The 26,981-nt window shown below is 40.7% G+C and overlaps 1 protein-coding gene across 1 annotated transcript in view; it reads left to right on the forward strand.

The window, feature by feature from the left end:
* Window positions 1-26,379, forward strand: part of LOC148089726 (protein ELFN1-like) — a 109,786-nt gene extending 83,407 nt beyond the window's left edge. Inside the window, exons 4-7 of the mRNA XM_087809624.1 lie at window positions 18,382-18,974; window positions 19,040-19,193; window positions 19,973-20,139; window positions 21,313-26,379. Of these exons, the coding sequence (XP_087665750.1) occupies window positions 18,715-18,974; window positions 19,040-19,193; window positions 19,973-20,139; window positions 21,313-23,383 (2,652 nt within the window). The 5' untranslated portion in view covers window positions 18,382-18,714 and the 3' untranslated portion in view covers window positions 23,384-26,379. The remainder of the gene's footprint in view (window positions 1-18,381; window positions 18,975-19,039; window positions 19,194-19,972; window positions 20,140-21,312) is intronic.
* The last annotated feature ends 602 nt before the right edge of the window (window positions 26,380-26,981 follow it).

Below are 26,981 nucleotides of genomic sequence, written 5' to 3' on the forward strand. Positions count from 1 at the left end.
GAGAACTTTAGTTTTTTAAAATATCGTCTTTTGATTCGCAAAAAATCTTTGGACTAACTTTGGACTTCTTAACAATGATCAGGGAGGTTCAGGGTCCGAGGGCCCCCAGAATATTCGCGCCTCATCTACATCGTCCATCTCGTACCCACCACACATGCCTAGAACACGTCAAGAACGCCGCCGGAGCCACCTGGACTGAGTCCTCTATTCATGGTCAGGCTCCTCCTTACATCACTGATCTGATCCAGCCTTACACCCCAGCTCGGTCTCTGAGGTCTGTGGATCAGAATCTACTTATGGTTCCACGCACACGGCTCAGGACCAGAGGAGAGAAATCTTTTCAGGCTGTTGCTCCTAAGCTTTGGAACGATCTTCTCTCTCTTTGCGCTTGATGGATCTACTGACTCCTTTAAGAAACATCTTAAGACGTTTCTATTTGTTCAGGCTTTTCCTTGATTTTCTCGAACTCCTGTGTTGTTCTCAGTATTATCTTGATCTTTGAAGTATATACTGTTTTGAGTATTGTTTTGATTGTTAAAGCGCTTTGTGACCCTGGTCTCGAAAAGCGCTATATAAATAAATATTACTTACTTACTTACTTACTTACTCTTAGCGTGGCTATTTTACCTTGAGTCTCTCCCAGATGGTCTCGCTTCTCAAGCGGATATTGGGTGGAATGGCCTAGGCCCATGAAGCCCACCAGGTACAGCCTCGAAAAGGCAACGTGGCCCCACCAATTCCAAGGCCTGACCCCCCCCCCGCCCCCCCTGTGAGAAGTGCTGGTGATAATGGGACGGCAGCCCTAAGACGGGTCCCGTAACTGATCTGATCCTCGGCCACAGAAGCGAGCGTGAGGTGGTTTCGCTCGGTCTCAAGACTCCATCCATCTGCATGACTTGTTCCCCACGCCTGGGCGGACACGACCAAACGACCTTCACGACGATACCGGAGTCTGATGTCATCGGCGTGGGGCGACTCCGAGCGTTTCCGTCGCTCGCGTCGCTCAGGTCGGAATTTACGATGTTTGGACGGAAGATTTACCGGTCGTTACGAACACCTACAACAACCACACGCCGGCCGCGAGGAGAGGTCGTTCCAATCACGTCCCAGGAGACGCTGTCGCCGGAGCAACGACCTTGGTGAGGTTTTAGTAGGTTTGGTATTGAGACGGATGGCGTTTCATAACCACATGTCACGGAGCCAACACACATTCCGGTGATTATATAAAATGTTGTTTTTCAAAACCGTCGGAGTCGAGTGAAAATAACGAGACCGCCGGTTCCCCCGACGCCCCGACCGGCCACTTCTCTCATCCGACGCTCATTACGGCTCAGGAACACAAGCCCCGGACGGACGTACAATCGCACGCTTCGCCGTTGATTTAGGAGCCGTCTGGAATAATTAACCTTCCCATCAATCACTGCATCTTCATCACGTCCACAGTAGGAGCTCATGCCGAGAATCAGACGAACCCGAAGCCACCGTGAAAAGTTCAAAGGAAAGTGTATGAACAAGATTTATATAGAAGTGAAGCTAATAACGTGCTTTGATCTGCTTCAATAGCTAGTATTATGATTATAGCTAGTAAATAATCATAGAATTATGGTTAAAGCTAGTAAAATAGCTGGTAATATGATTATAGCTCGTACAAATAGCTAGTATTATGATTATAGCTAGTACAAATAGCTGGTATTATGATTATAGCTAGTACAAATAGCTGGTAATATGATTATAGCTCGTACAAATAGCTGGTATTATGATTATAGCTAGTACAAATAGCTAGTATTATGATTATAGCTCGTACAAATAGCTAGTATTATGATTATAGCTCGTACAAATAGCTAGTATTATGATTATAGCTAGTACAAATCGCTAGTATTATGATTATAGTTAGTACAAATAGCTAGTATTATGATTATAGCTCGTACAAATAGCTAGTATTATGATTATAGCTAGTACAAATCGCTAGTATTATGATTATAGCTAGTACAAATAGCTAGTATTATGATTATAGCTTGTACAAATAGCTAGTATTATGATTATAGCTAGTACAAATAGCTGGTATTATGATTATAGCTAGTACAAATAGCTGGTATTATGATTATAGCTAGTACAAATAGCTGGTATTATGATTATAGTTAGTACAAATAGCTAGTATTATGATTATAGCTAGTACAAATCGCTAGTATTATGATTATAGCTAGTACAAATAGCTAGTATTATGATTATAGATAGTACAAATAGCTGGTATTATGATTATAGCTAGTACAAATAGCTGGTATTATGATTATAGCTAGTACAAATAGCTGGTATTATGATTATAGCTAGTACAAATAGCTGGTATTATGATTATAGTTAGTACAAATAGCTAGTATTATGATTATAGCTAGTACAAATCGCTAGTATTATGATTATAGCTAGTACAAATAGCTAGTATTATGATTATAGCTAGTACACATAGCTGGTATTATGATTATAGCTTGTACAAATAGCTAGTATTATGATTATAGCTAGTACAAATAGCTGGTATTATGATTATAGCTAGTACAAATAGCTAGTATTATGATTATAGCTAGTACAAATAGCTAGTATTATGATTATAGCTAGTACAAATAGCTGGTATTATGATTATAGCTAGTACAAATAGCTAGTATTATGATTATAGCTAGTACAAATAGCTAGTATTATGATTATAGCTCGTACAAATAGCTGGTATTATGATTATAGCTCGTACAAATGGCTAGTATTATGATTATAGCTAGTACAAATAGCTGGTATTATGATTATAGCTCGTACAAATAGCTAGTATTATGATTATAGCTAGTACAAATAGCTAGTATTATGATTATAGCTCGTACAAATAGCTGGTATTATGATTATAGCTAGTACAAATAGCTAGTATTATGATTATAGCTAGTAAATTATCATAGAATTATGGTTAAAGCTAGTACAAATAGCTGGTATTATGATTATAGCTCGTACAAATAGCTGTTATTATGATTATAGCTCGTACAAATAGCTAGTATTATGATTATAGCTCGTACAAATAGCTGGTATTATGATTATAGCTCGTACAAATAGCTAGTATTATGATTATAGCTCGTACAAATAGCTAGTATTATGATTATAGCTCGTACAAATAGCTAGTATTATGATTATAGCTAGTATAATGATTATAGCTAGTACAAATAGCTGGTATTATGATTATAGCTAGTACAAATAGCTAGTATTATGATTATAGCTAGTAAATTATCATAGAATTATGGTTAAAGCTAGTACAAATAGCTGGTATTATGATTATAGCTCGTACAAATAGCTAGTATTATGATTATAGCTAGTACAAATAGCTGGTATTATGATTATAGCTCGTACAAATAGCTAGTATTATGATTATAGCTAGTACAAATCGCTGGTATTATGATTATAGCTAGTACAAATCGCTAGTATTATGATTATAGCTAGTACAAATAGCTAGTATTATGATTATAGCTCGTACAAATAGCTAGTATTATGATTATAGCTAGTACAAATCGCTAGTATTATGATTATAGCTAGTACAAATAGCTAGTATTATGATTATAGCTAGTACAAATAGCTAGTATTATGATTATAGCCAGTACAAATAGCTGGTATTATGATTATAGCTCGTACAAATAGCTAGTATTATGATTATAGCCAGTACAAATAGCTGGTATTATGATTAAAGCTAGTACAAATAGCTGGTATTATGATTATAGCTAGTACAAATAGCTGGTGTTATGATTATTATATTCTGATGAACCCGTGAAGCCAGCGTGAAAGTTCTGCCGCTTCAAAGGAAAGTGTATGAACAGGATTTATATAGAAGTGAAGCTAATAACGTGCTTTGATCTGCTTCACCCACGCTGTCACTCATTAACCCAAATTATCTGTAGCAAGCATTTATGCGAAGCATACCTCTGCCAAGGAGCTTATTCAACATGACTCGATCAAACCGACTGGGAATGAAACATCAAAGTGTTTCATGAGCGTTCCTTCCGTTTGTACGACCGGGTTATTTGTGTGTAACTTTTGGTTGACACATCCTCACACGGCAATCCGACAGAGCGCCCCCTGGACAGGCTGTTAGGATTCACTCCGGGGGAAAATCAGGTCAGGCGTGGAACATTAGTATGCCTTTGTGGTCTCTGAGGTGCGGCGGAGTTTGTCGTGTGTCAGCAGAAAAGAGCTCATGCAGAAAAGCATCGCACCTCCACACATGTACACAAACAGACGCGGCCGATGGAACACTAGGAGTTTCAGTTGTAGCTCAACCTTCACACGGAATATTTAGGTCACTGGCAGGAAGGGGGGGGGGGGGGGGGCGGCGTTACGCCGAAGAGGCTTGATGAGTCTTTTGGCGCCGAAACTACTGAAAGAAGATTTCGGTCGAACAGTGCTGAGGATGAATCATGGCAACAATTAATGCAGAAAAAAAACACATCTTCAAATGAAGGCAGTAAAAAAAGCCTGAAGTCAGACATTGAAAAATAAGCTTGTTATTATGATTCTAGCTAGTACAAATAGCTAGTATTATGATTATAGCTAGTACAAATAGCTAGTATTATGATTATAAGTAGTACAAATAGCTGGTATTATGATTATAGCTAGTACAAATAGCTAGTATTATGATTATAAGTAGTACAAATAGCTGGTATTATGATTATAGCTAGTACAAATAGCTAGTATTATGATTATAGCTAGTACAAATAGCTAGTATTATGATTATAGCTAGTACAAATAGCTAGTATTATGATTATAGCCAGTACAAATAGCTGGTATTATGATTATAGCTCGTACAAATAGCTAGTATTATGATTATAGCCAGTACAAATAGCTGGTATTATGATTAAAGCTAGTACAAATAGCTGGTATTATGATTATAGCTAGTACAAATAGCTGGTGTTATGATTATTATATTCTGATGAACCCGTGAAGCCAGCGTGAAAGTTCTGCCGCTTCAAAGGAAAGTGTATGAACAGGATTTATATAGAAGTGAAGCTAATAACGTGCTTTGATCTGCTTCACCCACGCTGTCACTCATTAACCCAAATTATCTGTAGCAAGCATTTATGCGAAGCATACCTCTGCCAAGGAGCTTATTCAACATGACTCGATCAAACCGACTGGGAATGAAACATCAAAGTGTTTCATGAGCGTTCCTTCCGTTTGTACGACCGGGTTATTTGTGTGTAACTTTTGGTTGACACATCCTCACACGGCAATCCGACAGAGCGCCCCCTGGACAGGCTGTTAGGATTCACTCCGGGGGAAAATCAGGTCAGGCGTGGAACATTAGTATGCCTTTGTGGTCTCTGAGGTGCGGCGGAGTTTGTCGTGTGTCAGCAGAAAAGAGCTCATGCAGAAAAGCATCGCACCTCCACACATGTACACAAACAGACGCGGCCGATGGAACACTAGGAGTTTCAGTTGTAGCTCAACCTTCACACGGAATATTTAGGTCACTGGCAGGAAGGGGGGGGGGGGGGGGCGGCGTTACGCCGAAGAGGCTTGATGAGTCTTTTGGCGCCGAAACTACTGAAAGAAGATTTCGGTCGAACAGTGCTGAGGATGAATCATGGCAACAATTAATGCAGAAAAAAAACACATCTTCAAATGAAGGCAGTAAAAAAAGCCTGAAGTCAGACATTGAAAAATAAGCTTGTTATTATGATTCTAGCTAGTACAAATAGCTAGTATTATGATTATAGCTAGTACAAATAGCTAGTATTATGATTATAAGTAGTACAAATAGCTGGTATTATGATTATAGCTAGTACAAATAGCTAGTATTATGATTATAAGTAGTACAAATAGCTGGTATTATGATTATAGCTAGTACAAATAGCTAGTATTATGATTATAGCTAGTACAAATAGCTAGTATTATGATTATAGCTAGTACAAATAGCTAGTATTATGATTATAGCCAGTACAAATAGCTGGTATTATGATTATAGCTCGTACAAATAGCTAGTATTATGATTATAGCCAGTACAAATAGCTGGTATTATGATTAAAGCTAGTACAAATAGCTGGTATTATGATTATAGCTAGTACAAATAGCTGGTGTTATGATTATTATATTCTGATGAACCCGTGAAGCCAGCGTGAAAGTTCTGCCGCTTCAAAGGAAAGTGTATGAACAGGATTTATATAGAAGTGAAGCTAATAACGTGCTTTGATCTGCTTCACCCACGCTGTCACTCATTAACCCAAATTATCTGTAGCAAGCATTTATGCGAAGCATACCTCTGCCAAGGAGCTTATTCAACATGACTCGATCAAACCGACTGGGAATGAAACATCAAAGTGTTTCATGAGCGTTCCTTCCGTTTGTACGACCGGGTTATTTGTGTGTAACTTTTGGTTGACACATCCTCACACGGCAATCCGACAGAGCGCCCCCTGGACAGGCTGTTAGGATTCACTCCGGGGGAAAATCAGGTCAGGCGTGGAACATTAGTATGCCTTTGTGGTCTCTGAGGTGCGGCGGAGTTTGTCGTGTGTCAGCAGAAAAGAGCTCATGCAGAAAAGCATCGCACCTCCACACATGTACACAAACAGACGCGGCCGATGGAACACTAGGAGTTTCAGTTGTAGCTCAACCTTCACACGGAATATTTAGGTCACTGGCAGGAAGGGGGGGGGGGGGGGCGGCGTTACGCCGAAGAGGCTTGATGAGTCTTTTGGCGCCGAAACTACTGAAAGAAGATTTCGGTCGAACAGTGCTGAGGATGAATCATGGCAACAATTAATGCAGAAAAAAAACACATCTTCAAATGAAGGCAGTAAAAAAAGCCTGAAGTCAGACATTGAAAAATAAGCTTGTTATTATGATTCTAGCTAGTACAAATAGCTAGTATTATGATTATAGCTAGTACAAATAGCTAGTATTATGATTATAAGTAGTACAAATAGCTGGTATTATGATTATAGCTAGTACAAATAGCTAGTATTATGATTATAAGTAGTACAAATAGCTGGTATTATGATTATAGCTAGTACAAATAGCTAGTATTATGATTATAGCTAGTACAAATAGCTAGTATTATGATTATAGCTAGTACAAATAGCTAGTATTATGATTATATCTAGTACAAATAGCTAGTATTATGATTATAGCTAGTACAAATAGCTAGTATTATGATTATAGCTAGTACAAATAGCTAGTATTATGATTATAAGTAGTACAAATAGCTGGTATTATGATTATAGCTAGTACAAATAGCTAGTATTATGATTATAGCTAGTACAAATAGCTAGTATTATGATTATAGCTAGTACAAATAGCTAGTATTATGATTATAGCTAGTACAAATAGCTAGTATTATGATTATAAGTAGTACAAATAGCTGGTATTATGATTATAGCTAGTACAAATAGCTAGTATTATGATTATAGCTAGTACAAATAGCTAGTATTATGATTATAGTTCGTACAAATAGCTAGTATTATGATTATAAGTAGTACAAATAGCTGGTATTATGATTATAAGTAGTACAAATAGCTGGTATTATGATTATAGCTAGTACAAATAGCTAGTATTATGATTATAGTTCATACAAATATCTAGTATTATGATTATAGCTAGTACAAATAGCTGGTATTATGATTATAGTTAGTACAAATAGCTAGTATTATGATTATAGCTTGTACAAATAGCTGGTGTTATGATTATAGCTAGAACAAATAGCTAGTATTATGATTATAGCTAGTACAAATAGCTAGTATTATGATTATAGCTAATACAAATAGCTGGTATTATGATTATAGCTTGTACAAATAGCTAGTATTATGATTATAGCTAGTACGATTAGCTAGTATTATGATTATAGCTTGTACAAATAGCTGGTATTATGATTATATCTAGTACAAATAGCTAGTATTATGATTATAGCTAGTTCAAATAGCTAGGATTATGATTATAGCTTGTACAAATAGCTAGTATTATGATTATAGCTTATACAAATAGCTAGTATTACGATTATAGCTCGTAAAAATAGCTAGTATTACGATTATAGCTTGTACAAATAGCTAGTATTATGATTATAGCTAGTACAAATAGCTAGTATTATGATTATAGCTAGTACAAATAGCTAGTATTACGATTATAGCTAGTACAAATAGCTAGTATTACGATTATAGATAGTACAAAGAGCTAGTATTATGATTATAGCTAGTACAAATAGCTAGTATTATGATTATAGTTATTACAAATAGCTAGTATTATGATTATAGTTAGTACAAATAGCTAGTATTATGATTATAGTTAGTACAAACAATACTGGACCTCACAATATTACGAGGACGATCATTGTTACAAGCAGTGAAAAAAAAGGCAGCGTTACTTAAAAAAATAAACTGACAAACACGCACAGGTGTGTGTTGTGCGTTTGTTCTCTTGACACAGGCAGAAGAAGACGAGCCTCTTAACACACTTGATGGGATTTCACGGTGTGAAGTACACACAGCGACAGACACAAGCAAACGTGGAAGATAAACACGTTTGAGAGCCATGTGTGATCGCCGGCGAGGAAACAGGAACTCAGAATGGATTCGTCAGAGAAGGACACGCACGTTCATACGCATCAACACACCTGAGCGAGAACCTGTGACGAGTCGAAGCGACACCAACATCTGTATTTATATAACACGTCTATAATCTTTCACCTCCAACTTTGGATTCTACTTCTTATCTGTCCTCCGTGTGAAATGATATCCAACACGGTTTATCTGCACCTTCTTTTTATCTGATCTCAATTTTCCTCCCTTCTTGAACTTCTTATCTACTTCCTGGGTTCTCCTCTTTTTTTCTGGAAGTCGGGGATGAGTTTTCGAACTAACTTGAAGTTTTATTCAATAATCGTAATACAATAAAGAGGAGTTTCATTGTGATTTTTAAAAAGGTTCTGTCGATCTCTGATGAGTAGTGATGTGTTGATGAAGCTTTGTGAAGCAGTGTCATTATCTTCAGAGTCCACTAGATGGTAGTGATGTGTTGATGAAGCTTCATGAAACAGTGTCATTATCTTCAGAGTCCACTAGATGGTAGTGATGTGTTGATGAAGCTTCATGAAACAGTGTCATTATCTTCAGAGTCCACTAGATGGTACTGATGTGTTGATGAAGCTTCATGAAACAGTGTCATTATCTTCAGAGTCCACTAGATGGTAGTGATGTGTTGATGAAGCTTCATGAAACAGTGTCATTATCTTCAGAGTCCACCAGATGGTAGGGATGTGTTGATGAAGCTTCATGAAACAGTGTCATTATCTTCAGAGTCCACTAGATGGTAGCGACGTGTTGATGAAGCTTCATGAAACAGTGTCATTATCTTCAGAGTCCACTAGATGGTAGCGACGTGTTGATGAAGCTTCATGAAACAGTGTCATTATCTTCAGAGTCCACTAGATGGTAGCGATGTGTTGATAAAGCTTCATGAAACAGTGTCATTATCTTCAGAGTCCACTAGATGGTAGTGATGTGTTGATGAAGCTTCATGAAACAGTGTCATTATCTTCAGAGTCCACTAGATGGTAGTGATGTGTTGATGAAGCTTCGTGAAGCAGTGTCGTTATTTTCAGAGTCCACTAGATGGCGATGTCTCTGCACTATATTCCTTTGTTTTGAACAACTGTTCTAACTGATGGCGCCACCTACTTTCCACTAAACAACATGACACCGCTTCATGAAGCTTCATCAACACATCACCAACTGAAATAAATAAATCCGTAACAAGTGACAACTGGCTTCAGAGATTCAAGTTGAGTCATAAGTTGGAATGAAAAGTCACACAAATACTTTGTTGACAATCTTTACCGTGATACGCATCATAGCTGTGTTTCTTTGCTAGCATGGCATCGGACATTGCATCATCTTTCCTTGGGAATACTTCATAATTCCGATGTTTCGGTACTTTATAAGACCCCCTAGTAGAGGTTCCGATGTGACACAACCTTTTGACTTTCTGAAACAATCACTGTCTGGTATTTGGTCGCAACAGATCGACACAGACTGAATCTGCAGAGAAGGCGTCGATCGTCCAAAAAACAAGACAAAATTAATCGACATACAACTGAAAGATTCTTGCGCGAGATAACTTTAGAAAAACGGCGCAAAGTGACTTTTTTCCTGCAGCTCGACGCTGACGTCATTCATGATAATCCTGCATATTTCATGGTCCAAAGTCTTCAATCTGTGAGCGCCGCCTCATCTTTGTCTCCTTCCCTCCTCGCTCCCTGAATACTAAACGCATTACGTAAGCGCTCGACGCCTCGGCCGAGTGGATCAGCCGTGGCATCTCACACAGTCTGCAGGCGAATGACAAGTGGAGCGCCGCGGCGCTCGTGGAGGCGATTTGGAATCGGATGTACGTTGGATTCTGGCGTTCCGCTGAAACAAGCGCTGAAAAGGGACACGAGCGTGAGATCCGTGACGATCGACAAGCACGGACGCCGAGGGCCGCGGTGCGTGACAGTTGTTTGCGCAACAATTATCGCCTCGTGGTCGAGGTGGTGGTTCAGAAGGGAAACGTTACATCCACCTGTCACTCACAGGGTCATGTTTGGACCGGCTTATTGGGTTTTACTGAGCTGGGAACATTAGGAGGCTCTTCAGCAGATTCATTGGGCACCAAAACATTATTTCAAAAGATGTTGCGATGAAATAAGCCATTTAGTTTATATATATTCCGTATTTTCCGCACTATTAGGCGCACCGGATAATAAGGCACACCTTCAATGAATGGCCTATTTTAGAAGTGTTTTCATAAATAGTTTGCACCAGATTTAAGGCGCATAGAACAAAAGATACAGTCAAACGTTTGACTGGGGTTGTGTTATGAATCCACTAAATAAAGCTGTGCTAAAGGGAATGTCAACAAAACAGTCAGATAAAGTCAAACTTTATCAAGCGTTCTGACAACTCCGTTCACTCCTATGGTAACGATGTTCAAAATGATGTTTAAAAGGCTTCAAGCAACAGCGCACGAGACTAGTGTTGTGAGCAGACAAATGTTGAGTGTTCAGCAGTGAAGTTGAGCGCGTGTATGACAGCTAGAGCGCACGTGTATGACATGTTGCACGCACGTGTATGACTGGTTGAGTGCGCAGCAGAGTGATTTAGCGCAAATCAATTATTTTTAGTGTACAACAACCAAGACACACTCGCCCAAACCGGTGGCAGTAATATCACTCCATAGCTGTCCGCCATGAAGTGATCTGCGTTGTTATTCCCACCCTATGATGACGCGATGACGTAATTCCGCCCACGGCATGTCGTGTCAGTAGGCGCAGAGTCATGAAAGTGTTTGTAAACAAGTCACCCACCAGGTAATGTTCATATATAAGACATTTCGGATTGAAAGGTGCACTGTCATTTTTTGATAAAATTAAAGGCTTTTTAAGTGCGTCTTATAGCGCCTTATGGTATATACAGAGAAGCAGATGTAGTGCACGGAAGCCCCTCCCTCCTTAAGTGAATTTGTACCCAAGTGACAAGACTGTCAGGGTCTGTAAACTAGTCTATACTGGGTCTTGACGTGTGTTTTTGAGTGGTTCTCTGTCCATATGTGCCCTCTATGGGAAAGGCTTTTTTCAATCCTATTTGAATCAATCATCCGTGAGTGTGGATGTATCTCAGGAAGCCTCGCTCGATGGACTCAATATTCCCGTTAAGACTACACACTTTAAAATGGCAGTTTGTCCCTGAAGTCCACTGACCATATTTGAATATCCTTCATAATGGAATTGTCCGTCACGCTCTGTGTTTCCATATCGCTTATAGAAACATCCATCACGTGGAATCCGTCTGTCAACTCAACGCCAGCAGTCACGACTGCCCTTCATCCCGATCGGAGCCTTCTTTTAGAAATCCTCTGATGCAGAGGACGGGCGGCGTAGAGGAAACATGTTTCCCGTGACCGTTGCATGATATCATGTGACATCTGACGCCTTTTTTCGCGGATAGTCTTTTGTAAGTTTTGGGGAGCGGAAGTGATGAAGCATGACGTTCTCCAGGAGGACTTAAATCGCCTGGACATCAGGCACTCAAGCTTGGTGTCTCACGGTCTTCGTTGCCCTGAGAGCCAGTGGACTCCTTTCAATGTTTCCCTTTCCCCTCTCCTCCGTTCTCGTTCAGTCATCGAGCCACATCAGTCGGGATGAGTCACTTGCTCAGATTTCAATTGTTAGTTCCGCTTCACTGAGTGTGTCCAGAAAAGACCCGAGTGGTAGCTGAAAGAGATGCCCAGGACTTGTATCCTCATGAGGTTTGAAGTCTCCAGGCTTCAGAAGGATTAATTCTCATTGTTTTTTTTTTAAATCTAAACTTACAGTGACCTGGTCCTTTTGGTTGCTTATGAATAATGTGGATCCCGGTGGGTCATTATGGTAAAACTCATATAAAACTAGCAGTTTTTCTTCAGCTCTTTTATGGGCAGATCGGGAAGAGACGCTCCAACCACTGCCCTCTGACCAGCCGACCCCTTTGGTTTCGGGGAAACAGGGAGGTGCAGACCCAAGATTCAACGAGGGACAACGTGACCTGGGAACACCTCTGTTTATTCTCAGAAGAGCTTGAAGAAGTTTCGGGTGAGAAAATTGCCAAATTTTGCCTCCTTTTTTGACTGAAAACTCTAAATCTCAAAGTATTCAAATAAGACACTACTATGCTGCAGTGTTGAGTGTGAGTGGCCACATTATTTTTACATTATCAACAATATATAAAAGTTTATTAATCCTGCTGGTTTCTTTGGTTGCAAGATTTTGCCGTTAATGCTTCGTCTTCAAATTAACTTTTGGGAGTTGTTTCAACATTCTTGTTCTCAACCTTGTGGTTCAAGTTTCATGTTATTGACACCGAGAATACTGTATATATATTTCAGTTCTTTTGGCCCTTGAATCCAAGAATAGAGTCAATAGACGCCATGATCTCTCTCGAACTCTTCTGCTTTGCTTCTGATATACAGTTCATGATATCAATGTGCGGCTGGTAAGTAATAAGAAAAATAAAAAAATTCAATTACAGATAAAACTTCTACTTAACCCTCAGGGTCAAGGTAACCCGGAGGCCTGGAAAGAAAAAATGTAGTATTAAACAACACAACGGATACCAAAAACACTTTTTTTTTCGGGCTTCTGGGTCACCTTGACCCTGAGATTACACAGGTTTTAAGATCATTTCAGTAGTAGTAAAGTGAAGTCATTGAACAGCTCACGATATCTTCTTACTGTTGTTAAGTTCTCGGTAATAATTCTCAGCAATGTTGCTACACCAGTGGTTTGAGCTTCGTAACAAATACACAATAGTCTATATATATTGTTTAGGTTCCTAATCTTTTGAGTTTGCCTTGAAATAAATCCCGTCCTATGACTCTCCTGCATGTATGAGACATTTGTCCGGCGTCAAATTTGACGAACATTTTAAGCCAAAGATAGAATTTGTGTTTCTATTTCCGGGAGGTGAAGTTTGTCCTTACATGTAAAGCCAGTGAGGAACGGAGGGAGGGTGTCTGACCGACCACTGTGTTCCTGTGCTGACGCTGCAGAAATCTAACTGTGTTGTGACTAAAACTGTACGTGATGCAGCAGCTGAGATGGTAGCAGGGGAGGCTCGAGGTGCATCTTAAGAGATCACTTCAACGAATCCTGTGTGTTTTTGTCAATCTGTATTTCTTCCATTTGGAGAGTCCAAACTTTTTTTTTTAAAGCAGATTAAACTCGAGGAAAACAAGAAGGTAAAGATAAATAACGTGTGTACCAAAAAATACATAAACAGGGCTTCAGGTCTGAGTTGACAAAATTATCTTTTAGGTTTCATATGTTCTACAGAACGTTAGGATCATCTGTTAAGTGTAAATAGCATCAGTTTCCTTGATTGACTCTGTGACGTGAGCCTTGGTCTCAACGTTGTTTGTCATTATTTTAGATTTTTTTTAAATTAAACATTAAGCCTGACTTTACACATGATTACTTAAAACAATTTATACTACTAAAATGCAAAAGATATGTAATTAAAATGGTATATTGCTCAAACTTAAAGTGGACCAGAGAATGTATCTAGTATTTGTGATGTCTTTGTTGTTTTAAATTTTGAAAACTATATAAAAAATGTTGTATTTTTATAAACGAAAGCAGCGTCAATCCGGGTCAACTTTGTCTTGACGACTGGGGATTCTGAAGAAAACCCTTCATCACACCTCAAGTTCAAAAGATTTCAGCAGGAATCGCATCGTTTCCTGAAGCTCCGCCCACGAGGTCTGAACTTCGTGTAGTTGCGAGTTTGCGACCAACGTTTGACTCCAGCAAGAATGAGATGAAATCTCTTATAAAGCTTGAACTGGGAAAAAAGACAACTTCCTCTGTGACTGCAGGTGCGTATAGACATATATTCTTAGACGCCGCGTCAATTGCTGCCGCCCACTAGAGCGGTGTGTATACAGGGCGGCCATCTTGGTACAGTAACTCGCTCCTACAGTGCATTATGTCTATAGAGGAATGATGTGTTTACAATATAAAAGTCATCATAAATTGCTCATTTGTCAAGCTTTTTTCACATGGTTTGTTTTTCAAACCTCAGACATTATTAGGAGGAATCTTTTACTATATTAAAAAAAACATTTTGTAGTGATAGATGAAACAAATATGAAAGGTATGCTGAGGATAATGTCACAATATTACATAGTCTTTTGCACAGTTTTTTTCTTGTGATCCCACGAGATCTAGTTCGTATACTCTGCTTATCAGAGCATCCATAAGCGGCACAGAAGTCCTGCATCTTCTGACAGTTGCTCGTCTGCTGACAAAATTAGTTGTAAAACCAGCATTTTTTAAATATCCAAGCATCCTGTATCATAGCTGTTTGTACGACGGACCAAACCGTTTGAAAAAAACGGTCCATAATTCAGCAAACAATTGTATTTTAAGATTGAGACGTACGTCCTTCCCTGCAGTTCTTAATGTGCAGCTGCCTCTGATGAGACTGTACCAAGATGGCGGCGCTTTATACACAGCCGTCTGCAGTCGATGCGGTGTCTATTATATATGTCTATGCAGGTGCGTTGTGCACCCCAGTGTTGCATGTAAAAATTCCCCCTTTTTCCGGCTATAGCAGATCATTCGTGCTCACTTGGCAGTCGGTTAATTTTCTCTGAATGAACATCACAAGGTGCGCAAATAACAGGACTGTAATCAAAAGGGAAATGAGTGACTACAGTGAAAGTATGGTTTAAGACCAGAGCGTTTTTTTTAAAATGTTTTAATCCTGCAAATGTCTTTCTATAGGCAGCGTCAATACTGTACGTTTTAAAACCAGGTATTTTCCCGGTGGCTGCGGTGTTGCTGAACCACCTGAAGCGTTCAGAGTTGAAGTGTCTTGCTCAAGGGCACTGAACCCAGTTACAATTAAAAATAAATGAATAAGAGAAGTGATACAAATTCATTGAGCGAATGGTTTCAAAGTGGAACCATCGGGTGAGACCTGAACTGAATAAGATCTGACAAGTCGGCAGTTTTTTTTAGTTGTTTTTTTTTCAGATAAATTTAAGGTTAGAAAATACGAAAGAATCTACAAAAAGAATAATTCAGAGAAATGCCAAGTCCAGTGGAGCGATCGCTCAGATCCAAATATAGCTTTGAAGATTGAAATTAGTTTCTGACATTTCCAGCAGACAAATGTACAGGAAGAGCTCAAAGCCTCGGCTCAAAAACAACAAAAAAAACAAAAAACAGCCGCTGTCCTCATATCTGGCTTTTACTAATTTGACAGCCATTCTGCGCGGATCTGGAAATAGCCTACAAAGCAACTGGATGAAAGTGGAAATAAAAAGTACAACGTGAGGTTTTGAACCGAAATGGACATCCCATAGTTTGTGGACGCAAATAGAACAAACAGGTCTCGGTGCTGTCATGTCAACGCTCTCCCTCCCCGAGTGAACGTCAGCCTGAGCTGGATGACAGACGAACAAACAACACCAGGGCTGTCAAAGTCTATCACACAAAAGGCCACATTTATCTAGTACTCACGCTCCCGAGCCGACGTCAAGAAGAAGATTTTCAAGTACAATTTAACCGTCGCTGTTCCACATAAAATGACCCGTTCAGCTGAATATGGACCCCAGGCTGTGACAGGTGCAGTAAAAGCCAACAAAAGCCAAGAGATTGAAAAAAAAGAGAGTTGATAAATGCGGTGGGTTGCGGCCCACAGTCGCCCGCGTGGACCTTTTCACCTTCGGATTTGATTCAGGCGTGTTTGAAAATGACTCGCTTGCTCCGCCGTCATTATCTCTCCTCGCCGTTACGTTTACGCTTTGGACTCCGGGCGCGTCTCAAAAATGTGAAGCCGTCCTAGCATGTAAATGTGTTAGCGTAATGACCTGCGGAGCTCTGAAGGGAATCAAACATGTCTCCCTGCGACAGTTATTACTTCTTTCGCTCTCTCAAACTTTCCTTCCCCTCGGAGGTTAAAACAGTCACACTGTGTTATATTCTCAACGTAAGGCGGTTGATGAGCGACAGGGTCGTCGTGAGTGAGGTTGTACTCTTATGATGTTACACACCTCAGTGACTGTGTGTGCGTTTGTTACTGGAGGAGGTTGGATGCTGGAGATGGATTCATGTCGACTGACGTCACTTACCTCGGCAAGTCAAGAATGTGCTTATTTCGCTCTCAGTTCTCAGATGATTTTTCCACATGATTTTAAATAACTACTATGCTATTGTTCGTGACTTGGTTCTAAGTAATTAAACAATTTCAATAGTGATGGTCTGATGAAGCTTCATGAAACAGTGTCATGTTGTTCAGAGGTCAGTAGGTGGCGTCATCAGTTTAAAAATGATGTTTCTCTAGAAAAGTTGTTCAAAACAAAGGAAAATAGTGCAGAGACGCCAAGATATGACACTGTTTCATGAAGCTTCATCAACACATCACTACCATCTAGTGGACTCTGAAGATAATGACACTGTTTCATGAAGCTTCATCAACACATCACTACCATCTAGTGGACTCTGAAGATATGACACTGTTTCATGAAGCTTCATCAACACATCACTACCATCTAGTGGACTCTGGAGATAATGACACTGTTTCATGAAGCTTCATCAACACATCACTACCATCTAGTGGACTCTGAAGATAATGACACTGTTTCATGAAGCTTCATCAACACATCACTACCATCTAGTGGACTCTGAAGATATGACACTGTTTCATGAAGCTTCATCAACACATCACTAGCATCTAGTGGACTCTGAAGATAATGACACTGTTTCATGAAGCTTCATCAACACATCACTACCATCTAGTGGACTCTGAAGATAATGACACTGTTTCATGAAGCTTCATCAACACATCACTACCATCTAGTGGACTCTGAAGATATGACACTGTTTCATGAAGCTTCATCAACACATCACTACCATCTAGTGGACTCGGAAGATAATGACACTGTTTCATGAAGCTTCATCAACACATCACTACCATCTAGTGGACTCTGAAGATAATGACACTGTTTCATGAAGCTTCATCAACACATCACTACCATCTAGTGGACTCTGAAGATATGACACTGTTTCATGAAGCTTCATCAACACATCACTACCATCTAGTGGACTCTGAAGATAATGACACTGCTTCATGACGCTTCAACACATCACTACCATCTAGTGGACTCTGAAGATAATGACACTGTTTCATGACGCTTCAACACATCACTACCATTTAGTGGACTCTGAAGATAATGACACTGTTTCATGAAGCTTCATCAACACATCAGTAGTGAGTACATTTCTGCTCAAATCTTTAACCCGGTTTGACCTCTTCGGTCACATTTGGGAGTCAGTGTTTTTATTTATTTATTTTAAATAAACATTTTAATGTGTCTTGATTAACTCAACACTTCCTCATGAGAATAAGTATTTTTAAGTTAATACATTTATCTTGTTGCTAGCATATGTCAAAACCTTTCCCTCCGAGAACCACAGCCTCAGAGTTAACCTTGTCTAGATAACTTAAAAACTATGTAAACCCTTGAGAGGCCTTTGGGTCAAGGTGACCCGGTGGCCTAAAACAAACACCTTTCCCAGGAAGGCTTTTAAAAAGTGTGGCTGAGCCACGTTTCTAAGTTCAGATTCATTGTTGGACTTCAGATCAAGACAACAGGAAGACAACTGGAGCATTTCCTGGAACACTCTCAGGTCGTGCGTCCTCTAATTGTCTCGGTTACATAACCCAGAGTGTCTCCAGCTCTGCCTGCCAGGAGCTGGATTGTTTCTCTTGCGCCTCACAAACAGACCTCTATGTTTCATTAACAGCTCTCTGTTAACACCCCTCCTTTCTTGTCCTTCTGCCACGTCTCCCCCTCCAGGGACGAGTCTTCCAGCAGCATCCACGCACTGCCAGGAAAGACAGAAACACAAGGAGCTCCTGTTCCATCAAAGACGCAGATGGCTGCTACGAACAGAAGTCCCAGCTATCAAGGAGACAGTCGGACCCCCAGCTGCCATCAAACGCACCCCAAATCAAGCATGATCCCCTTATTCTCTGGTCTTAACCGCCAAAACGATTGACCCAAAAACGCTATGACGGGTTGTGTCCACAAGCAGAGCTATCGTCGCTAACAAGCATTTGAAGACAAATTAACTAATCCTTAAAGTCAAGTTTCCGAGCCCGCGGAGCACGTCCGGAACCCCGTCTTCTGATGGATTTTGAGGCCACGTCCCAGATGGCCCAGAGTAGCAGGCTGGTACGACACAGGCATCCTGCGACTGGAGGTTCTACATCAGCGCTTCTGTCCTCAGCCAGCTCATTCGCCTGTTGGCTCGCTCTCTTCTCTGTAATCCGGTTGCCAATGGTTACGGCGGACTGCTGGCTAATAGAAGGCGAGAAGGGATTTGTGTGGCTCGCCATCTGCAGCATGAACCAGCCGCCGTACGAGGCCATCCCGGCCCACATCAACAGGTGAGCCGCTCTAAGCACGGGTAGCACCGCAGGTTTCCTTCTGACAACCTTCTCCCCCAACGCAGCACAATCGTAGACCTGAGGCTGAACGAGAACAAGATCCGCTCGGTGCATTTCTCCTCACTCAGTCGCTTCGGAAACCTCACCTACCTGAACCTGACCAAGAACGACATCAGCTACGTGGAGGATGGAGCGTTTTCAGCACAATTCAACCTGCAGGTACTTCATTGTTCTCAGTCCGGTTTCATTCATGCCAGATCTAGAGGAGCAAACATACACTTCCATCCATCACTCCAAGCCTCCATACGCCAATCTATCTGGTGAAATACCTTTAATTCAAAACAAAAGTTCATAGAATATCCATCATCAATTCATAATAATGATAAATATAATCACTTGTAACAGAAAAAAAATAGAGAATATTTCAACAAAAGCTTTGACCTGATGTGAGATTCACAGTTTGATGTCAATACATTAGTTTTTTTATTTAAACATTTTGCCATATCTGAGCCAAAGGAAAGTAATTATAACAAAGAAACCTATTAAAAAATCGGTTCGGGGACCTGCCTCGGTCCGTAAGGCATTTGTTACAGGGCCGTTGTTTCTGTTCTATTGATTATTACTGTCTGAAAGGTGTTTTGTATTGAATAATAGATGGTGTTTTCTATGAACAGTAGCCTGGGACTCTTGACACAACTAGACGCTCGTCTCAGTCAAGTTTATAAAAAAAATGAACCCGCAAACAAGTGGGAAAATGTTTTTATATAAAGGTTTGTGAACATAATGCTTAACGATGTCTGTATTTTAGTTTGACTTCTTCTTTCCCTGCACTCGTCTGCTAAGACTGCGAAGATCTGTCGCCGCAGCTCAGACCCGCGTGTGAAACACAAATTAAACCCCGCGTTTGTTTCCGAGGCTTCAAGCATGTAGCGAGCGACGCCCGGAGCTGCCCGGCTACTCAGAGATTAGAATAATCCCACTTGTCTTTGTCTCTCAAGGTTCTCCAGTTTGGCTTTAACAAGCTGAGGAACCTGACGGAGGGGATGCTGCGAGGCCTGGGCAAGCTGCAGGAGCTTTACCTGCAGGCCAACCTCATCGAGGCTGTGACGCCCAACACGTTCTGGGAATGTCCCAACATCGAGAACATAGACCTCTCCATGAACAGGTAACTTTGAACAAACTCAACTTTTTACGTCAAAACTGAAGAATCGTGACTCATTTTACAGTGCCTTGAAAAGGATTCATATTTTCTTGGATTTTTTACACATTTTTTCAAATCGTTTGTTCATTTTAGTGTAGCGACTGGAGCTCAGTTGTCTTCATCTTCGTCCAAAAAGACCCTTAGAAACATCCAAAAACTTCCATAATGCTCGTCTGTAACGTCCCTCTTGTATTGAAGCCTCCATGAAAAGAATTATTTCGGAAGAACTTAAATAAGTAACTTAACTTAAAGGGTAAATATCGCAAGCGCTTCCAGTGTAGACAGTAGACTGAAAGCTGGACGTCTTCAAACGTCTGCGATAAACAAGTGTAAAATGGATATTATTTAATTTCTGGAATACATTTTCTCTAGTTGAGGCTTCAATTCAAGAGGGACGTTACAGACGAGCAGTATGAAGGTATTTGGAGGTTTTTAAGTGTCTTTTTGGACGAAGATGAAGATAACTGAGCTCCAGTCGTTACATTCAATTTCTATAAATCTAAAAAGGAAAAGGTTACTCTGAAAATAATTCCAAAGCTTAGTCGACAGAAAGTGAGTAAAGTCAGAATTTTGGGTGAACTAACCTTTTAACAAAGAGATTAACACAAAAAAGTACATAATTGTGAAGTGGAACGAAATTGATGAAAGCTTTTCAAATTTACTTTACAAATAAACATGTAAACAATTTGTGTGCATATGTTCTCTGACACCTTGAAATTACATTCAGAAGATATTCTTTTCTCAAATATAGTCTTACTTAAACTGTAAAGTGTCTTGAGATAACTTTGTTATGATAAGACACTTTAAATAACAATTGAATTGAATTGACAAATCACAAAACATGGCTTCCAAGTCCACGTCACCAAGTAAAATAAATCCTTAATAGTGTCCGACGAAAGTTCTATTGACATTTTTTTTTACATTTCTGGATGAAATGTGTGGAGGCTGACATCGCTGGCAGATGCTATTTTTAACAGTCTCGCTGAAGGTTAATGTGAGAACTTCTCAGTCCTTCACATTTTATCACAGGAAGAAAAATACTGTCACACAGAAAAAGAGATGAATAGAAGTAAAAGGATGACTTGACAACTATGGTTGGGAGTCAAGTTTGATTGATCTTCAAACATGTTTTTTCAGGATCCAAGTGTTGGACGGCAGCTTGTTCTCTGGACTCTCTAAACTGACCACATGTGAACTCTACACCAACCCTTTCAACTGCTCTTGTGAGCTCCTGGGCTTTCTTCGTTGGCTTTCCACCTTCCCCAATAGGACTAGCGAGAAAATGGTATGCAACGCCCCGCAAGGTTTCTCCGGGTACAACCTCCTCAGCCAAAATCTCAGAATACCATCCCAACATAACGCTCTGCACGTGTTGAGTCTCGTGTGCACCGAAGACGGCAACTCGACGTCGTTCTACATCAACAGACTTATAGATTCCTCCACGGCGGCACCGGACTTCGCATCTCCCTGTGGCCTCGACGACTGCGCGTCCGGGACTCCTATCGACGAAATCGTTGACCCGAATCTCATCTACCCTGACCCCAATCCCATCATGACCCTCAAGCAGATGATACACAACAAAGCACTAATCACTGTCCAGATCCCAAACCCTTACAGGAAGATGTACATCCTGGTGCTCTACAACAACAGCTTCTTCACGGACATACAGACACTGAAGGAAGTGAAGGAAGAAATTGAACTGAAGAATCTTAAACCAAACACGGAATACACTTATTGTGTCGCCTCCATACGAAACTCGTTGCGTTTCAATCACACCTGTCTTACCATCCCCACCGGACGCCGGCCTGGAGCGGAGAAGATAGCGAACCAATCCTCAGCCACGCACTACATCATGACTATCCTGGGCTGTTTGTTCGGCATGCTGCTCTTCCTGGGCCTCGTGGTTCATTGTCTGAGGAGAAAAAGGATAATGGAAGAAAAGGAGAGAAAGATGAGTAGAATTCAGAAGACCCTGATAGAGCTCAAGTACGGTGGAGATGAGGATTTGGAGGGAGGAGCAGGTGGATCGGTTTCTCAGAAGCTCAGAGGAGGGGAGAGTCTAAACAGGATGCCCTACCTGCCTCAGGGGGAAGAAATCGACCCATACCAGCTGCAGGAGGTGTTGGAAACACCAGCACACAAACCCGCCAAACTCAACTACATGGAGGTACGTGGGTCTGCGATAGAGAGGGAACGTGAACGAGAGATGTCCCCGCCGGGTAACGCCCAAGGATCAGTCGCCGAGATCTCGACCATTGCAAAGGAGGTTGATAAAGTCAACCAGATCATCAACAACTGCATAGACGCCCTCAAATCGGAGTCCACCTCCTTTCAACAGGGGATGAAATCGCCTTCTTCTGCAGGCGGCGGCGCAGTCTCCACAGAGGAACCACAACTGGTCCTTCTGTCGGAGCAAGGGGATCGCAGGGAAAGAAGTAGTGAGTTTCTCTCGCCGGTGTATAAAGGCGGCAGAGGAGAGCGAGGGAGAAGTTATCATCATTCACTGCAGCGACACCACAGCATGGAGGCTCCTCAAACCTCGAAAAGGCCCAGCACGTCATCGTCACCGGGGTCAGCTCGCAGTCCTCGCTCTTTCAGATCCGAGGGTGGCTACCACTCTTCGGAGACTCGCTACATTGATCGGTCATCACCGGGAAAGAGAGGAGAACGAGAAGATGGAGGAGGCGAGCCCATTCGCGCGGTCAACCCCGCCGCGGCCATTCTACGGGCCGAAGCCCAGAGAATACGCCAGTACAACGAACACCGTCACTCTTACCCAGGTTCTCAGCAGCATCTCCAGGATCTGCAGCACCATCCTCAGATGCTACAAGAGCTGCACCATCACTCTAGTGCCCGGAAGCCGTCAGTTTTAGATCCTTTGACTCTCAGCAGGCAGGTAAAACAGAGGGAACTGGCCTACTCCCAGTTCTCGCCCCACTATCAACTTTCGCCCCAGTACCACAACCTCAGCTACTGTTCCAGCCCGGAAGAAGACGAAGAGGACGAAGGGCTACTTTGCACCCCAACTTTGGGCCTTTGGGAACGGTTCAAACTGCATCGAAAGAGACACCGACAGTCGTCCATGGAGGATGAAGGATACGTGGCAGCAGGGCACGCTCTGCGACAGAAGGTTCAGTTTGCCAAGGATGAGGACCTCCATGACATTCTTGACTACTGGAAGGGTGTTTCCGCTCAACAAAAGGCTTAAAGGGAAGTTCATAGACTTTCAACCACCAACAGACAGACTTGTAAATATACAAATCTAAACAAGCCTTTTCTCCTGAAATCTGATGGAGGACCAAACTGTAAACAAAAAAAAGAAAAACAAGATATGAGATTTTTTTGTAATGTAACGAAAAACATAGCTCAACTAATGTAGCTATTTTTAATACGTTTTTAAGTAAAACGGTAAGAAGAAGATCCTTGAATTTCACGGTGCAACCCATCCTGATCCCAGCGATGGCAGAACAATAAGTTTGCTAAAGGATTCATGGCGTTCAAATTCAAGGCAACTCGAGAACCTAACGATCGGAATGAAAGTTAAAGCTCAGGATGGGTCGCCAGGCAACGGTCTCATTTTGCTGTGCTGAACATAAGTAGATACCTCTTACCAGATCGACTTCAATGTGCCAAATCAAGTGAGGAAGAGTAGACTGTGTACCCTCCAAACTGTTTTTGTATATGAAATTCGAAGAAAAAAAAAGTAGACTTTGTTGTTATAACTCTGAATTATTCTTATCTTTACTGCTATTCATATTATTACTATTTCCCTCATTAATAATCTTGTTTCAATATGGCATGGCTGTCATGTGACTGTGTTTGACTCTCAGTCGAGAAATGAACAGAAACGGACTGAAGGACGGAACTTTTTTCCTTTCTCCCGAGATGATCTGGTTTTTTGGCTGCTGAGCCTCAGAGGAGCCCATGATTTCTCCTGGTGGTACATGAAGGAAATCGTTGTACAGTCGAAAGAAGTTATATATTTGCAACATATAGGCAACTTATTTTCTTTGTACAACTGCTTTTTTGAAATCTTACAAGACTTTTCAGAGACCAGAATCGAGGGGGAAAAAAATGGTTGAGAGATTTTGAAATTTGTTTTAAGAAATCAGATGTGTCTAATGAATGTCCTCAGTTCCCACTGAGGGAAACAAATCAGCACTTTTCAAATAAATCCTTTTCGAAGACAAGCAGGAGAAACTCGATATACTGTAGCTCCACTGTGTTATCTCAACTCATCTTTTTGCTTTTTTCGTCCCCGTGGAGGATTCTTTTACTCTGTTGATTTGCACAAGACGATCTGCCACAAGTTCACTGCTCCCTTCAATCACTTCTGAGACCAAAGTACTGTGTTAACAAACATATTCTTAACCCCACCCCACCCCCCCTGTGTGTGAGTACACACACACACAGCATCACACTGATGAATGTAACTTTTTGAGAATCGGTTTCTAATGTACCAGCAGTTTCAAACTGCGTCTTTCATTGATGAAGATCCTTCTAGAGCAGGGTCATCAAACTCAATTTACCAGGGAGCCACGAAAAGGGCAGAGACTGTATTATAGGAAAGTTTCATGAATTCCAGTCTCCGGATTATTTTTATTTTTTTGAACAGCCTGGAAATCTTGGGTAAGCGTGTTTGCTTCTCACCTCATTGAGAAAAAAAAAAGAAAAACTTCTCAAGATTTTGCCCAGCATGTGAAATGACTTCAAAGATAAAAGATATTCAGTTTGTGACCAAAATATATGGTCAAAAAATATCGTTCTTTGGGCCTAAAGTGATCCAGGATCCAGAATGAGTTTGACACCCATGTTCTAGAGGTTCTCCTCTGGGTTTCAGATTGCAAAAAAAATAAGAGAATTGTCGTTCAACAATTCTGCGGTGGGTAAAGGATCAGACGGCGTTTCAGCATCCGAGAGGTGAAACATGGTTTGTGTGTGGGAGGAACGAAGAAGTGTGGTTTGATTCGACAGTGATACCGAGTCAAGAACGTTCAGTTCAGTTGGATGATGCTGCACAAGATCTCAGAGATACACAAGTGTAACACAACATTTCTTCTGGGCTTGATGTGTTCACGCTCTCACTGTGAACATCTATTATTATGGAATAAAACATGAAAATAATCAAAGATAGAAAGTCTTGCACCTTAACACTCCTGCACCTCCATCTACATCTCTGTCCTTTACTTTAGACCATCAACGCCAAACACTGGTTCTCTTCACCTCTCCTTACTCATCCTCCTTTTTACTGTCACTACAATTCCAGAAGAAGAACCATTACCAAACAAAAACAAGAGAATATATCAACATATTAGATGGAAGGTTGAACAAGACGTTCTGAGGAAAATCTCAGTTCTTCAGGAGAAAATAATAAACCAGATAATATTTTCTCATTTCCAGAAGTTTAAACAAAAAGTATTTTTGTGACTTTATTTGATAAATTGAGGGGAAAACGTTGATTTTATGTTCAAGACGTATTGTACATAACCTTGAACTCTTAATAAGAACTACAGTAACTAAAGATATTATACATTTGTAAGGTGTTGTGCAGCGTAAGAATCCAGCTGAAGTGAGTGCCTCGACTCTCATGAGAAAAACTGGATCAGTGGAAGCTCTGTATCGGACTTAAACGATGTATAGATGGAAAGTCTAGACAATGTCAGAATGCTCAAGGTATTAAAGCTCAGTCAAAGTTGTATTGACAATAAAATATTTTGTGTTGCGAAAGGCACTTGGCCTGTTTGTACTGTGGCTTCTTTTAAAAACGGAAGGGGAAAAAAAAAAAAAAAAAAAAAATCAGCCTTAAAATATTTCTCTTTCAGACTGTGCTTTTCTAGAACCGCTTTACTGCTGAGCCTCACTTAAGCATTCTCTCACTATAAATGTAGCGATGTGCTCTACTACTGTTTCGGGACGACCAAGAACAGCCTCAGAGCTTGGGCAAAAACACCGGATACTGTCGTCTACGACTCCCCTCTGCTGTGAAGAAAAAAAAAAGTCTTGTTTCTGTTTATTTTGTTCTTTTTTTTACAAGACAATTGTTTAGAAAGTTGAAATAAAACGATGGAACGTGACGATGAGTCTGTGGAGCTGCGACGAAAAAAGCCAGCGTCCGGCGTGAAAGTTCTCTACGAGGCTTTTTTCTCTTTCTTTTTCCTGTCAAGAGTAATTTAAATGAGCACAATAAAATAGCCTTTCTGTCAATGTCTTCTTTCCTCAGAAACACAACACGCTGCAAGTTTCAAACACACCAGGGATTATACGTCCGGCTTTAATGGCGGTTGAAGTGAAAAAGAGGGTTTGCTTCTACTTCTCCAAGCACATTGAGTGGTTTTAAAATAATCCTGAAGATGGTTGGCATGGTTACGATGCAGGAAATGATCCTCTTCTTTGTCTTTCTGCGTTTCCCATAAGAATGTGCCAAGAGAACTTGATCATCCTCTATTCAGTCCTGTCCTCCTCATGTCCTCTTGAACCTCACTGATCTCATCCTTTTTCCCATCTCCAACATCATTTAACTTACATTGTCTCTCGTTTTTAGGTGACGAAACAATCTGTCTTACATGATTTTATCTCTAAACCTCAGTGACAACATAAACCTTTTTCCTCTCTGACTCTTCCAACTCCATTAACCATCGCAAACAAACATCAAGACACCAACAACTGTCTCAAATAAATGCACGTTCTCTTGTCTCTACTCTCACTACACTATTACTTCCACTATGTTTTCAGCAAACATCATAGTCCTTCTTAACCTCATCCGTCTATAGTAAGTAAGTAAAGGTTATTTGTAAAGATCTTTCTGG

This window comes from Callionymus lyra, chromosome 1 (assembly GCF_982586985.1).
Source record: "Callionymus lyra chromosome 1, fCalLyr1.hap1.1, whole genome shotgun sequence".
Taxonomy (NCBI): domain Eukaryota; kingdom Metazoa; phylum Chordata; class Actinopteri; order Syngnathiformes; family Callionymidae; genus Callionymus; species Callionymus lyra.